General features: G+C 20.3%; 5 protein-coding genes across 5 annotated transcripts in view; 2 read left to right on the top strand and 3 right to left on the bottom strand.

Moving 5' to 3' along the window:
- Positions 1-52: 52 nt before the first annotated feature.
- PF3D7_0318800 (triosephosphate isomerase, putative) lies at positions 53-1,503 on the top strand (the record flags this gene model as incomplete). The annotated part of the gene is made up of 4 exons (XM_001351222.1): positions 53-814; positions 923-1,043; positions 1,211-1,305; positions 1,408-1,503. The coding sequence occupies 4 exons, from the start codon at positions 53-55 to the stop codon at positions 1,501-1,503; spliced, it is 1,074 nt and encodes a 357-aa protein (XP_001351258.1).
- Positions 1,504-2,034: 531 nt separating this feature from the next.
- Positions 2,035-3,676, bottom strand: PF3D7_0318900 (conserved protein, unknown function; the record flags this gene model as incomplete). The annotated part of the gene is made up of 3 exons (XM_001351223.3): positions 2,035-3,194; positions 3,320-3,406; positions 3,601-3,676. 3 exons carry the CDS (start codon positions 3,674-3,676, stop codon positions 2,035-2,037), a joined length of 1,323 nt encoding a protein of 440 aa, XP_001351259.1.
- Positions 3,677-5,771: 2,095 nt separating this feature from the next.
- Positions 5,772-11,366, top strand: PF3D7_0319000 (P-type ATPase, putative; the record flags this gene model as incomplete). The annotated part of the gene is made up of 1 exon (XM_001351224.1): positions 5,772-11,366. One exon carries the CDS (start codon positions 5,772-5,774, stop codon positions 11,364-11,366), a length of 5,595 nt encoding a protein of 1,864 aa, XP_001351260.1.
- A 1,088-nt stretch (positions 11,367-12,454) lies between these two features.
- PF3D7_0319100 (E3 ubiquitin-protein ligase RBX1, putative) lies at positions 12,455-12,778 on the bottom strand (the record flags this gene model as incomplete). The annotated part of the gene is made up of 1 exon (XM_001351225.1): positions 12,455-12,778. One exon carries the CDS (start codon positions 12,776-12,778, stop codon positions 12,455-12,457), a length of 324 nt encoding a protein of 107 aa, XP_001351261.1.
- A 1,008-nt stretch (positions 12,779-13,786) lies between these two features.
- The window catches only part of PF3D7_0319200 (CCR4 domain-containing protein 4, putative), a gene marked incomplete at both ends in the record, with an annotated part of 2,721 nt that continues 1,312 nt past the window's right edge, over positions 13,787-15,195 (bottom strand). Inside the window, one exon of the mRNA XM_001351226.1 lies at positions 13,787-15,195. This exon is cut by the window's right edge and continues 1,312 nt beyond it. Within this exon, the coding sequence (XP_001351262.1) occupies positions 13,787-15,195 (1,409 nt within the window).

Consider the following 15,195-nt stretch of genomic DNA (forward strand, 5'->3'; position numbering starts at 1 on the left):
TTATTTATTTATTTATTTTTTTATTTATTTATTTTATTTTTCCCTTTTTAATATGTTAAAAACACTTGTGTTATTATCTTTTTATTCTCTATATACCGTATTCCAAAAATCAACCAACTGTCTAACTATATATTCTTCCTTCCGAAAAAAAGGAAAGGAATGTTATGTATTAATTTCTTCTACTTATATATTAAAAAATAAAAGTAAAAAACTTTCAAGAGATACATGCAGAATCCTGAAAAAATTCGAACGGAATAATTCGAGTGATAAAAAATTTATAAAAACATATTGCATAGAAAATAAAAATGATTATATGGAAAATATATTAACCCATGATGAACAAAAAAAAAAAAAAAAAAAAAAAAAAATTTTAATAGCTAACTGGAAATGCTATTTATCAAAAGAGGAAGCATATAAATTAATTGATAGTTTGACAAGAATTAAATATTCTAATTATGTCGATGTAATATTATCTCTTAATTTATTATATATACCATATCTTTTACAAAAGATAAAAGAAAATAATTCTAAGATATATGCGTGTTCTCAAGATGTAAGTTTAGTTAATGGTTTCGGACCATTTACAGGAGAAACAACTGCAAAATTAATTCAGGACTTTGGTAATGAATATACTTTAATAGGACATAGTGAAAGAAGACAAGGTTTTTATAAAAATGGAGAAACTATTGAAGAGATAGTTTTGAAGGTATATAATGCAATTAATTCTAAATTAAAAGTAATACTATGTACTGGTGATGATTATAAAAATTGTGATAATCCTTCATCTTCATACAAAATGATGGAGCTCTTACGAGTAAAAATAAATATTGTACACACACACACATATATATATATATTATATTTTTGCATTTTTTATTATATTTCATATGTTATAAAATTTTCCATATTTTATTTTCCCCAGCTTATCAAAACTAAAATTTCAAAAGATGAAATGAAAAATATAATCATAGCCTTTGAGCCAAGGTTTGCTATAGGTACAGGACAACCTGTATCTTATGATATATTAAATAAATATTATTATGGTACAAAAAGAAGAAAATTATGTATTTTTTTTTGAGCTAATAAAACGATGTTCATATGATGCAATGATATTAAGTGTTCGTACGTGCTATGCTAACACGTTAGGTCGATATATATATATATATATATATATATATATATTATTTCTTTTTTTTTTTTTTTTTCTAAGAATTAAAAAGGGACATAGCAAAAGAAATCGACAAGTCAACAAGTGAAGAAATGATGATAGTTTACGGAGGATCTATATCCAAGTCTAATATGAAAGTAATGATACACATATATGTCTTTTTTATATAACACGCACATATATATATATATATATATATATATATATATATATATATGTTATTAATTTTTATTTCTCAGCATTATGTAGATAATACTCATGTGGATGGCTTCTTAATTGGAAAGGCTTCATTAAATGAAGACTTTATCGATATTATAAGATATGTAGATCATTAGCATATTTTCCCTGTGAATAAAGTTTTTTTTTTTATTATTATTTTTTAATGTTTTTAAAAGAATCTTAATTTTACATAAAAATATTAATAAAAGGTTATTACATTTTTATCATTTTATTTTATAGTTTTATAATTTTTTTGTGATTCTTTTTTTTTTTTTAATTTTATTTCGTGACTTCCAAAAATATATATATATATATATATATATATATTCAACTTGAAAAAAAAAAAAAAACATATATTATATACATATATATATATATATATATATATATATTATTACAAAGTTGCATAATAATACAATTCTATGCAATTTATGAATAGCATATTAATAGATAATATAAAATCATAATTATTATTTTTTTGGGTAAAAAAATATTAAAAAAAAAATATTAATTAAGGAAATTATATTAAAAAGAAATTAATTGATAAAAAGTTGGACATAAAAGGGGAATGATCAAATATTAAAAAAATAAGAAATATATATATATATATGTATACATACATATTTGTGCTTGGTTTAACAAAACAGTTACATTTTAATAATTTTAATTTTTTTCATTTTTCTTAAGCTTTTTTTTTGTTTTTTTTCTTCATATTTCCTTTGTTGTTCAGCAGACATTTTCTCAACTTTTTCTTTTTCTTCTTGAATCTTTTTTGCTTTTTTTTTTTCTTGCAATTCTCTCAATTCTTGTTTTCTTTTGATATCATCTTTTTCAACCATATATCTTAATTTTTTTACATTATCTCTAACTTTTTCTGGTAATTCGATGGAAGAACAAGCATCTATCATATATATAGAAAAATGAATAAATTTTTTTAATTCTTCAACATCTTTTGGAATAATTAAATTTAGATAGCAATATTTTTGTTTTTCTGTTTTAACATTCTCTTCTTTTTTTTTATTATTGTCATCAATATTTTTATTATTGTCATCATTTTTTTTATTATTGTCGTCATTTTTTTTATTATTGTCGTCATTTTTTTTTTTAATATTTTCATCTTTTTTTTTATTATGATCATTTGATTTGTCTTCATATTCATGAAGAGGAATATCTGTTATACACATATAATTAATGTATTTATCATATGTATTAAAAAAGTTAAGAATTTTCCCGCTAAGGACTAAGTCGGTAACTTCTGAAGAGTCTCCTTTAATTTCATACATTTCTTTTAATTCTTTTTTTTTAATTAATTTAGTGTACTTATATAAGTTTGGAAATTTCCTTTCAACTTGGTTTTTTTGACTTTTTTTATAAACACATAAAACATTTTTATCCAATCTTTCAAAATTTATAACGATAAGCATAGTATCATTTTCATTAATAAAATAATTAAATATATAATATCTCCATAGACATTGTCTTCTTTTCAAATATAAATTCACAAAATAATAATTACAATTCTTTCTACCAGTACAATAAAATTCATAATTATCATAAGATTTTTCTAAAAGAAAAGATTTATCATTTCCTACCTTTGCAAAATTTTCAATAAAAATTTCTTTACAAGACCTAAGCCAATAAAGAGCAATCATTTTATTCGTCTTTCTTCCTATAACTCCGTTAAGTATAACAATAATTAAAATTACGAAAAAAACACCAATCTTTATGTAAAATAATTTCTCATTTTCTCCCATCCAAGAATACACATTATCGTTGAAGCCCATGTTATAGTTATTTCCACCTAAGTCTAAAAATAATTATGAAGAAGAATAAATATTATAAAAACTAAAATATTGTGGTATATATAAAATATGTTAAGTCATATAAAACAATAATCTGTATAAATATGCATCCTTATTTTTTTTTACTTACCATCTCCACTTTTCGCTTTATTTAAGAAATCATTGTTGTAATCTACATCATTAGAATCATCCACAATTAGTATATCATCTATATTATCTGAAAAGGAAAAATGGAAATAAATATAAATATAAATAAATATATATATATATATATAATATCATGGTCATAATATAATAAAAAATACTACAAATATTTGCAATATAGCATGCTAACATATTTCTATTAACCATAATATATTATATATATAATATGTACATTATATTTATTATTTTATCTTTATATTGAGGTACCATTTTTCTTTGTATAGATCAAATGAAAAGAAAGATATATTATAAAAAGGAATATGACTGATATAAATTTTTGCATTTGTAATTTTAAAATAATTATTAGTAAAATATATTTATAATATGTATATATATATATATATATATATATATATATATATATATAACAAATATGTTATTAATTTTTGTGATATTTATCTTCAAACTTATTTTTAAAATTATCTATTCTTTCATTTTTTTTTTTTTAAATATAGATTGAGCATTTTTACTCTCAAGGATATTATTAAAATAAATATTATATATATATATATATATTTTTTATATTTATGTTGTATTTTGTATAATACTTAATCTTAAATATTTAATATAATATTTATTAATTTTTTAAAAAGTTATATATTTATATATTTTTATTATTATACGAAAAATTTTGGTTTGAAAACGAGAATATATTAATAATAGTATATATATATATATATAATATAATATATAAATAACATAAGTGTTCATTTATTTTTTCATTTAGTCATTTATACTTTCATATTGAAAAAGGAATTATATATAATTGTTATATATTTTCTGTTTAATTATTAGAACAAGTGTAAATATTTTTTTTTTTTTTTTTTTTTTTGAATATTTCTTATAATTTTTATTTTTTCATCGTGATATATATATATATACATATATATTTTTTTTTTTTTTTTTTTTTTTTTTTTTTTTTTTTTTTTTTTTTTTTTGTATATATTTATTATTGTATATGTGCCTATATGAAAATAATAGGTAAAAAGTATAAAAAATTAAATAAATAAATAAATATAAATATTTATATATAATAATATTTTAATATGCATAATACATAATATTATATACATATAATAGATATAAATATATTATTTTTTAATATTAGAAATATCCTTCTAATTTTCCTAGTTCTCAAATATAAATATATATTTTACATATATTATATATATATATATATAAATATATTTGTTATTACACATATTGTATTTTTTTTTTTCTTTTTTTTTGTATAACTATTTATATGTATTATACATATTCATAAAATAATATTAGGTATATATATATATATATATATTTTTTTTTTTTTTTTTTGATTATTATTATAAAAAATTGAGGAAATATATTACTCCTCATTTATTTTCCACATAATTGTAAAGAGATGATGGAAATATTTTTATATATTTCTAGCACGTGATTTTTTTTTTTTTTTTTTACACATGAGAAAATGTACATATAATAAAATATGTACAATATAAATTTATATTACCTTTTATAATTATGTACTTTTATGAATATGTAAAAATTATATGAATACTTATCAAAAATATGTGCAATATTATAAATATAAATAAAATAAATAAATATATATATATATATATATATATATATATATATATATATATATATGTATGTATGATATATTATTTGAATGTACATATTATATTTATATTATATTTTATTATATTTTGATTGGTTTATATTTTATTTTTCTCGTTCATTTACCAAATGTTGTGGTTATGACTTGAACTTTTATAAGTCTATTTGTAAAATTTTTGTTTATGTAACATTTTATTATTTTATTTTTCTAACATATAACAACTATGCATACATAAATATTTTTCTTCTTGGTCTCTTTTTATATGACTTGAAATAATTTATTTTTGAAAACATATAAATAAATAGTATAAAGTATATATATTTATATATATATATATATATGTATATATTGATTTGTTATTTAATTTTTTAACAGTTCTCCTATTGATTTTGTTATTTAACCATAAATATTATAATTATTTTAATATGAGTGTAGATCATTTTATTATGTTTGAACACTTTTATGAATAATTGTCTTTTATAAAAAAAAAAAAAGAAAACAAATAAAAACTGGGGAATAATTAATTTAAGAGAAAATACATACACATATATATATATTTTCACTTTCAGGACAAGAAAAAAGCAATATAAGAATCTCGCGATGTATTAAAAAAATATTATATATTATATATACATATATGTTTTTATTTTTATTTTTATTTTTATTTTATTTTTATTTTATTTTTATTTTTATTTTATTTTAATTTATTATTATTATTATTTATTTTTATTTTTTTTTTGATACTTATGAATGCACATATATCCTCTATCAGCTGATAATGAAAATATTAGAATGGATATCCTGTACTATCAAAGGAAAACATAATGAGAATAAAATATATTTAATATCTAATTTTGAATTTAATAAAGATGACCATGAATATTATATAAAAAATGCTGAAAACAGGATCAAGGAGGAAGATTTAAATATAGATATAATATATGGGAAGAAACATAAAAACGAAATAAGAACAGCTAAATATAAATTATATAGCTTTTTGCCCTTGATTGTTTTTTTTCAATTTTTAAGATTAGGAAATTTATATTTTTTATCAATATCAATGTTACAATTAATACCTGAAATAACGGATTCGAAAGGAATGCCAACTTATTTAATACCCTTAGTTTTTATAATAGTAGTAGCAATGATTAAAGAATTTTTTGAAGATTGGCAAAGGCATAAATCTGATAACGAAGAAAATAGTAAGAAAACCATGGTTTTTGTACAAGGAGAATTAAAAGAAAAAAAATGGGCTGATGTTAAAGATGGTGATGTTGTAAAAATTTTCTCATATGAATATTTTCCTGCTGATTTGATCGTATTAAATTGTTCTAATAAAAAAGGAATTGTAAATATTGAAACGAAAAATGTAGATGGCGAATCTAATGTTAAACAAAAATATTGTTTACCAGATATATCCAAATATTTTAGTGATGATAAAACTGCAGGATTCTGTAGAATAGAATTAATAAGTGAAAGACCTAACGATAATATTTTTGATTATAAAGGATATATGATATTACCTCCTTTACAATATAAAAATATGAAGAATGGAAAATTGATACATTTTTATAATACTCATTATAAAATGGATGATCATAAAGATGAACACGATGAAAAAGGAACAGGAAAATATATTAACAAAAATTATAAAAATGATTATAATGATAAACATATTTCATATAATACAAATGAGCAAAATAACCTTTCGGACATGACAAAGAATGATCCTAAGGAATATGACTATAATCCTCAAAATGAGATCAATAATAATAATAATAATAATAATTGTGATAATAATAATAATAATTGTAATAATAATAACCGCTTTTTCGTGGATGATATTAAGAAACAGGGGCAAAATGAAGAAACAGTAGATAAAAAAAAAAGCTTTTTCATTATAAATAATCAAAAGAAGGTATACGACACAGGTAGTAGTAATAATGACCAAATAACACATATTAACAATGATGTTATTAGTGAGAAAAAACGAGCAAGTAGAAGAAGAACTTTATACAACAAATTAACTTTTAATAAATCCTTTTTTAATAACAAAAATGAGAACAAGAAATTAAATAAAAGGAATTCGACTTTATCATCAATTAATAATAATAATGATAATAATAATAATAATAATAATAATAATAATAACATTCATAATAGAGAATATGATGGAGAAGAACAAACACTAAAAAAAGAAAATTTTTTTTTTAAAGAATATAAAAGAGATCAGAAATTTGTTCAAATAACAATAGATAATTTAGTACTTAGAGGAACATCTTTAGTAAATACGAAATGGATTTATGGTTTAGTAATTAATACAGGAAATCGTACAAAGTTAATGAAAAATGCTTCAACAAAATCAAGACAAAAATGGTCCAGATTAGAATTCGTATATGGAAATCATGTTATTGTATTAATTATATGTCAAGTGTTTATATCTTTAATAGTAGCTATAGCAGGTGTATTATGGATGAGAAGAAAAGGATATACTTTGTGGTATTTAAATTTAGATCAAACATCTGATAGTTTAAAAACCTTTTTTATAACTATTGGGTCTATGGTTTTGTTATTTGGTTCTTTTATACCAGTAGATTTATTATTAATATGGGAAGTAGTTAGATTATTACAAGGATATTTAATAAATTGGGATAATGATATGTATAGCGAAAAAACTGGTAGGCATGCTTTAAGCAAAGCTGGACAATTATTAGAAGAAATGGGAAACGTTACACATATATATTCTGACAAAACAGGAACCTTAACACAGAATGTTATGCAACTACAAAATATTGGGTTAGGAAATAAGGGAACGTATGGTTTTTATGATTTCAGCAATATAAAGGAAAACATAACAAAGAGCAGACATTGGGGTAGTCAAGATCCTATGGACCCTGTTTTGGAAGAATACGAAAATGAGGAAAATGTATATAGCAACGTGAACGACGATAATAAGAATGATCATGGTACTAATGAGAGTGATGATAACAACAATAATAATAATAATAATGATGATGATGATCATCATGATAATAATCATAATATCCATAACGATCAAAATAATAACGCTCAATATGACAATTATGATAATTATTACCTTAATAATCATCAACAACAAAACAAAGTAAAAAATAGACCATGCATCGATGATGAAACCAATTTTTACAGAAATAATAATATGAATAAAGAAAGGACAAGAAAAAGCTATACATTTTTGAATCCTTTAAATTGGTCAAATACATCAATAAATACAAAAATGAAAAAGAAAAAGAGTCTATTTTATAATAAAAATAGCTTAGCTAATTATGAAAGTTTGCTAAATAATACTTATACTGAAGATGATTTTATTAGAGGTGAAAATGAATTTGTTTTTTTTAATAGAATTTTATTTGTTAATAAAATATATAGCATTCGTCATGATGTTCAAGATCAAATATATTTTTTATTATTAGTTTTAAGCTTATGCCATAGTGCTATGATACGAAATGTAGATATAGATGAAATGGATAATAATGAAGATGATAATAACAATAATGAAAAATTAAAAATATATGATAAAGAAACTGATATTGTTTATACCTACATTACACAAACACAACCACAATATGATGCCAGTTCTCCAGACGAATTAGCATTAATAAGCACATCATTATATTTAGGATGTGAGTTTGTAAATAGACCAAATTTAACTACCATAGAAATAGAATTAACATCTACATTTGCTCAAAGATTTATATTAGGTGAAAAAAAATTCGAAAAATTTTTAGAAAAAAAAGAATTTTATGAAAAAGAATTTGATACATATTTCCCTGATATAAGTGCATGCTTAGGAAAAGAAAAAAAAAAAGATAATAATAAAATAAATGAGATGATTAACAACAAAGGTAATACAAAAGATGATTATATGAATAACTTTCATATGTCTATACCAATAAAAAATATCTTTGGTTCTAATAAAATGCAATATAAAGAAGAAATTAAATATGAAGAGAAAATTATTAAAAAAGTTGTGCCCATTTTATCATTTGAAATATTAGATGTATTTGCATTTGATAATGTAAGAAAAAGGATGTCATTAATTGTTAAAAATGAAAAAAAAGAAATCTTTATGTTAGTAAAAGGAGCTGACACAAGTGTATTAAAATTAGCATCAAAAAATCAAGAAAATATTGTAGATCACGTAGAGCATCAATTACATGCATTTGCAACATCAGGTTTAAGAACGTTAGTTTTAGGATATAAATATTTGACAGAAAATGAATTTAGTGATATGTATCGAAATCATATAAACGCTAGAAAAAAGTCAGAAACAGATAAAGAAGAATATTTACAAGAATTTTATGAAGAAGCTGAAAATAATTTAATTATTATTGGATGTACAGGTATTGATGATAAGTTGCAAGATGATGTGCCACAAGTAATACAAGATTTAAGAGATGCAGGTATGACAATATGTGTATTAACAGGAGATAAATTAGAAACAGCTATTAATATTGGACATTCTATAAATATATTAAATAAACAAACATATAATGCTATATTTACTGAAACGGACCCTACTTTATTATTAGAACAGTTAAATATTCATGAGAAAAATACGAATGCAGCAAATCTTTTAAATGTAGATCATGGTACAAAATGGTGGAATAGTGTAAATTGGGAACATTTAAATTTAGATTTAAGATCAGAAACTATATTAAATTTTATGAAATCTAATTTTCATGGTTCATTAAAAAAGAGTATTATATCATCAAATATGTTTAATATGAAAAATAATAATTCTTTTCCAAGTTTAGCTAGACAAGATAAAGTATTCAATTCTTTTTTAGAATCTAGTGAATCATTCTGTCATAATAATAATGAAATGGATAAAACGAAAGGAAAAGAAAAAGTACATTATTCACAATTCTCTATAACTATTACCGGTGAAGCATTAGATGTTATAATGAAAGATAAAATTTTAAAAATTAAATTCTATACATTAGCTAGAAGTGCATCTACATTAATTGCTTGTCGTGTAACACCTAAACAAAAATCTTTACTAGTTAAGGAAAATTCTGCTTTTAATCCTCGTGGTACATCATTAGCTATAGGTGACGGTGCAAATGATGTTGGTATGATATTAATGGCTAATGTTGGTGTTGGTATTGCAGGAAAGGAAGGTTTACAAGCTGCTCGTTCTTCTGATTTTACTATAAGTGAATTTAAATATTTAAAAAAATTATTATTTGTACATGGTAGAGAATCATTAAGAAGAAATTCTTTTTTAGTATATTTTTGTATATTTCGTAATGTTAGTTTTTGTTTATGTTCAATGATATTAATATTTTGGACAGGTTATAGTGCTATTGATGCATGGAATCCATGGACAAAACAAATTATCAATATAGCTTTTACATCATTACCTGTAATATTTTTTGTTGCTTTAGATAAACAGTTACCACATAATATCCTTTTAAATAATCCTTTATTATATGAAACATCCCCATCAACTTTATGGCCATTTTATTCCAATAGAAAAATGGAATTTTATACTAACAAAGTAAAAGGTTGTTATAAATCATTTTATAAATTTTGTTTTTTTCCTATACGATATATACCTTATATACAAAGATATACAGAAAAAATAAAATCGTGGATTGGGAAAAGATCCAAACCAGAAAAATATAGAACTTATGGTACACACTATTTATTTGTTTATTTATTATTTGCAATTTGGTTAGCTACCGTTGAAACGGTTATAATGTTACATTTTTCAACAGGACAAGCATATTCATCTTCCTTAAAAGATAATCATCATGTAGATATAGATTTTAATACATTTTCACAAATACTTTATACGCATCATGTAATAGCAGTAAATATAGTAGTAGTGTTAATGACTAATACATGGTTTTTTATATCTCATGTAGTTTTATGGATAGAATTAATAGCAACATTTTTCTTTTGGTTTATAATAAGTAATACTAAATTCTTTTTAGATATTATAGGAGCAGATGAATTACATGGTACATTTGAAAAAGCACATTCGTCAGGAAACTATTATGCTTCATTAATAATTTCTTTATATATATCTATATTACCGTTAATAATATTAATGACATATCAATTTATAAAAAAACCCACTATGGAACAAATAGTACTTGAACAATTAAAATTGGGAAAATTTGAAGGATTAAGAAAACACGAAATAAAGAAATTAGCATATATTGATAACCAAAAAAGCTCAAATGAATTTACTCATAAAGGATTTGCTTTTGCAGTAGAAGCCAAGGAGGCCTTTTGGGGATTGGTACAGAAAGCTATCTATAAAATTAAAATGCCCTTAGTTAAAGATGAAACAGCAAATATAAAGCACAAAAGAAAATCATAAAAAAAAAAAAAAAAAAAATAAAAAATAAATAAATAAATAAATAAATGAATAAATAAAGGAAACTAAAGGCAAAAAATAATGTTTAAAATTTATATATTTTCATGGGGAAAAAGTATATGTGTTTAATTATATGACTAATATTATGATTATATTATATTATATTATATTATATTATATTATATATCTTTATTTGGAAATAGTTTCATCAGAAAAATGATTTTATTTTTTATTATATTTATTTATTATATTTTTTTTTTATTACTTTTATTTATTTTTTTTTATTTTTCTATTTTTTTTTTTTTTTTTTGTTATAACTTAAGAATAAGATTATATTTTTAATAAGAATTATTATTAAGACATAAACATTTTTGTAAAGATAAAAATAATATTAACATACGAGTGGAAAAGATATAAATTTTTTATACATATTCTTTTTAAGATATATGGAAATATACCCCACTGGACATATAAACAAAACACAATTCAAAGTAAATAATATATATATATATAATATATATATATATATTTATCATATGAAGTAACGTATTTCTTAACATTACAATTTGAAATAATGAAGACATTTAAAAAAAATATAAAAATCAAGGACATGAATATATATACCATACATAGATGATTTATAAAATAAGAATTAAAAATTTTTTGTTCCTTTTCTCATTTTATTTTATGACTTCAACATATATATATATATATATATATATTTTTTTTTAATGATTTAATTTAATTAATTATTTATTTTAAAATTTTTTTTTTTTTTTTCTTTTTTCATTGTTGGTGTATGTGTAATTTTATTAATATGCTTCTCTTTTATAATTATCCAATTTTGTAATTTTATAATTTTTTTTTTGTGTTTAATTATGATAATTTCTTAACATATATATATCATATGTTAATATATATATATATATATATATATATATATATATATATACATTTTACAAAAAAAAAATAAAAAATAACACAAGATTAAAATCGTAAAATATTAAATATATATAATAAATAAGTAAATATATATATATATATATATATATATATATATAGTATCTCTTTTTATACATGTGCATATTTTTTTAATCTGTGGCTTTTTGAAATTCCCAAGTAGTATTATCCAAAGGACATACTTGTCTTGCCTTTATCCATCTTGATATGCAATGAAGATGAAAAGCATGATTACATACCCCCCAGGCAACAGTACAACCTTCTTTATCAATTTTTTTATCCTTATCATTTTCATGATCTGTTGTTTTAGCTTGGCATTCTATACATAAATCCATAATATGATTTCTACATATTGCGCAATTATCTACACTTATATCCCATGACCAGGCTGCTACTGCTGACCATTTATGAATTTTAAATATATCTCTTTTATCATTTGTTATATTATCAGCCATTTCTTTTTTTTTTTTTTTCTTTTTTTTTTTTTTTCTTTTTTTTTTTTTTTTTTTTTTTTTTTTTTTTTTTATTAATGCTATAATACTTTTGACTAAGAATATTTTACGTATAAATTTAATACCTTTAAAAATGAAATAAGGAAATTATATAATATTCACATATACATAAATATAAATAAATGCATATATAAATACATATACATATATATATATATATATATATATATATAATATTTATTTATATTTTTTCATTTTAATATTCATACAAAAATAATACATTAAAATATTATGTATACATAATTTACTTTGATACTTCAACATTTTTTCTTTTATATAATTTAAGAAAAAAAATAAATACCAAAAAAAAAAATTAAATATAACCTCCTATAGGGTTCTCTTTTTTTAAGTATAATGAATATGTGCATTATAATTTAAACATCGAAATAAAATACGTCATCATTAAATTATTATTATATTATTTATATTTTATATGTTAAACAAATATATATATATATATATATATATATATATGTATTTATATACTTGTACGTAAGATGTATTATATATATTATGAATAAAAAAAAGGCATTTTTAAGAAAATTATAATATATATAATATTGTGCAAATAGTCTTTATTTATTTATTTATTTGTTTATAATAAAAATATATATTTTATATTTAAAAAAATATATATGTATATATAAACAAATTTGTATTTTACTTTTCCGAAGTATTATTATATTAATATTTTAGATATTCATAACATATGAAATATTATATGTGTTTATTATATATATTGTTTGAAATGTTTATGGGAACTTTAAAAAAAAAAAAAAAAAAAAAAAAAAAAAAAAAAAAAAACTATATTACATATATATATATATATATATATATATATATATATATATATACATAGTAATATATAGTATTGGTAATAATTTGAGGTACACTGTATAAATTTTTTTTTTTCCTTAATTTGTCTCTAATAATGTTTCTTCCTTGAATATATCATAATTCTACCTCAGCAGCTATGGATATGTGATCACTAGGATTTATCGGAGAAAGGGCCCCTTTGTATTTTTGAAAGCATTCTTTATCAATACCTTTTAGGACTTTTCTCACTTTTATATTTGTAGATAAAAATATATAATCAAGAACATCTATAAAATTGTTATTCCAATTTGTGAATTGAATATCTTGTTTTGTATATGCAGAATAGAGAGGCATAAATTTCTTTCTGTCTAAATGTGGTCCTATTATAGATTGTTCATTATTATTTTTGTTTTTTTCTAATTCGAATAGATTTGGATATTTATCTAGATCGTCAAATTCTTTTTTAAAAAGTTGTGCATTAAACCATATATCGGAGGTTGGCGAAATATCTTTTCCTTGGATAAAATGAAAAACTTCTGAATCGAAATTTGTATTAAAATCTCCATTTAATATGATGTATACTTCTTTCTCAGGATATGTTAGTTGATATTTTTTTTTTAATGTTTGTAATATATGTAGAATAGTATATGATTGTAGAGCTCTTATATGTTGTGCTAAACTATGAAAATAGAAATGTGTATTAGATATAAGGAATATGGAATTTGTATTTTTATGCATATATATTCCTATTTGAAATACTGTTTTAATTTCTTTTATTATATCATCTAATTCCTTTGATAAATTTAAAAAGGTTTCATATATACTTTTGAATTCATCTGTTTTTATAACTTGATTAAATTCATAATTTTTATATTCAATTAATGTAAATTTCTTTTTATTTACAAATAAGGAGCATCCATCATTTCCAAAATTATTTTTTGGTTTATAATTAGAAAAATAATTTTCATTTAAAAAGGTACAAAATAAATGACTATGTAAATATTCACTAACTTCTTGTAAACTTATAATATCATAATTATTATTAATGTCATGTATTAAAAGGTGGGATCTATAATTTGTTTTTAAATAACATGGATCTATATTTTTAAACATATGTTCTAATGCATATTTAGTATTTGTATATATAGGTGCTAAAATATTATACGATAGAATACGTATAACATTTTTTTCACAACTATTATTTTTTCTATCATCATTATTAAAGTCAGAATATCTATTGTTCTTTATCATCATTTCATTGTTAAACTTATTTTCATTAACATATAAATCATCTGTAACATAAAAATGGAAAGGATTTTCTTTATCATATATAACGAGTTGAAGTTTTTTATTCACATCTTCTTTATTTGGTACATAAAAGAGATCCAATGATTTAATTACATTCTTATCATTTGAATCAATCCAGTAATATATATATTTACTTAAATTATTCATAGGCATATTACAAGGTATAATAGGATAATTATGAAATACATCCATAGATATATATATTTGCTTTAATTCATACAAGTTTTTGAATATTT

This window comes from Plasmodium falciparum (assembly GCF_000002765.6).
Source record: "Plasmodium falciparum 3D7 genome assembly, chromosome: 3".
Taxonomy (NCBI): Eukaryota; Apicomplexa; class Aconoidasida; order Haemosporida; family Plasmodiidae; genus Plasmodium; species Plasmodium falciparum.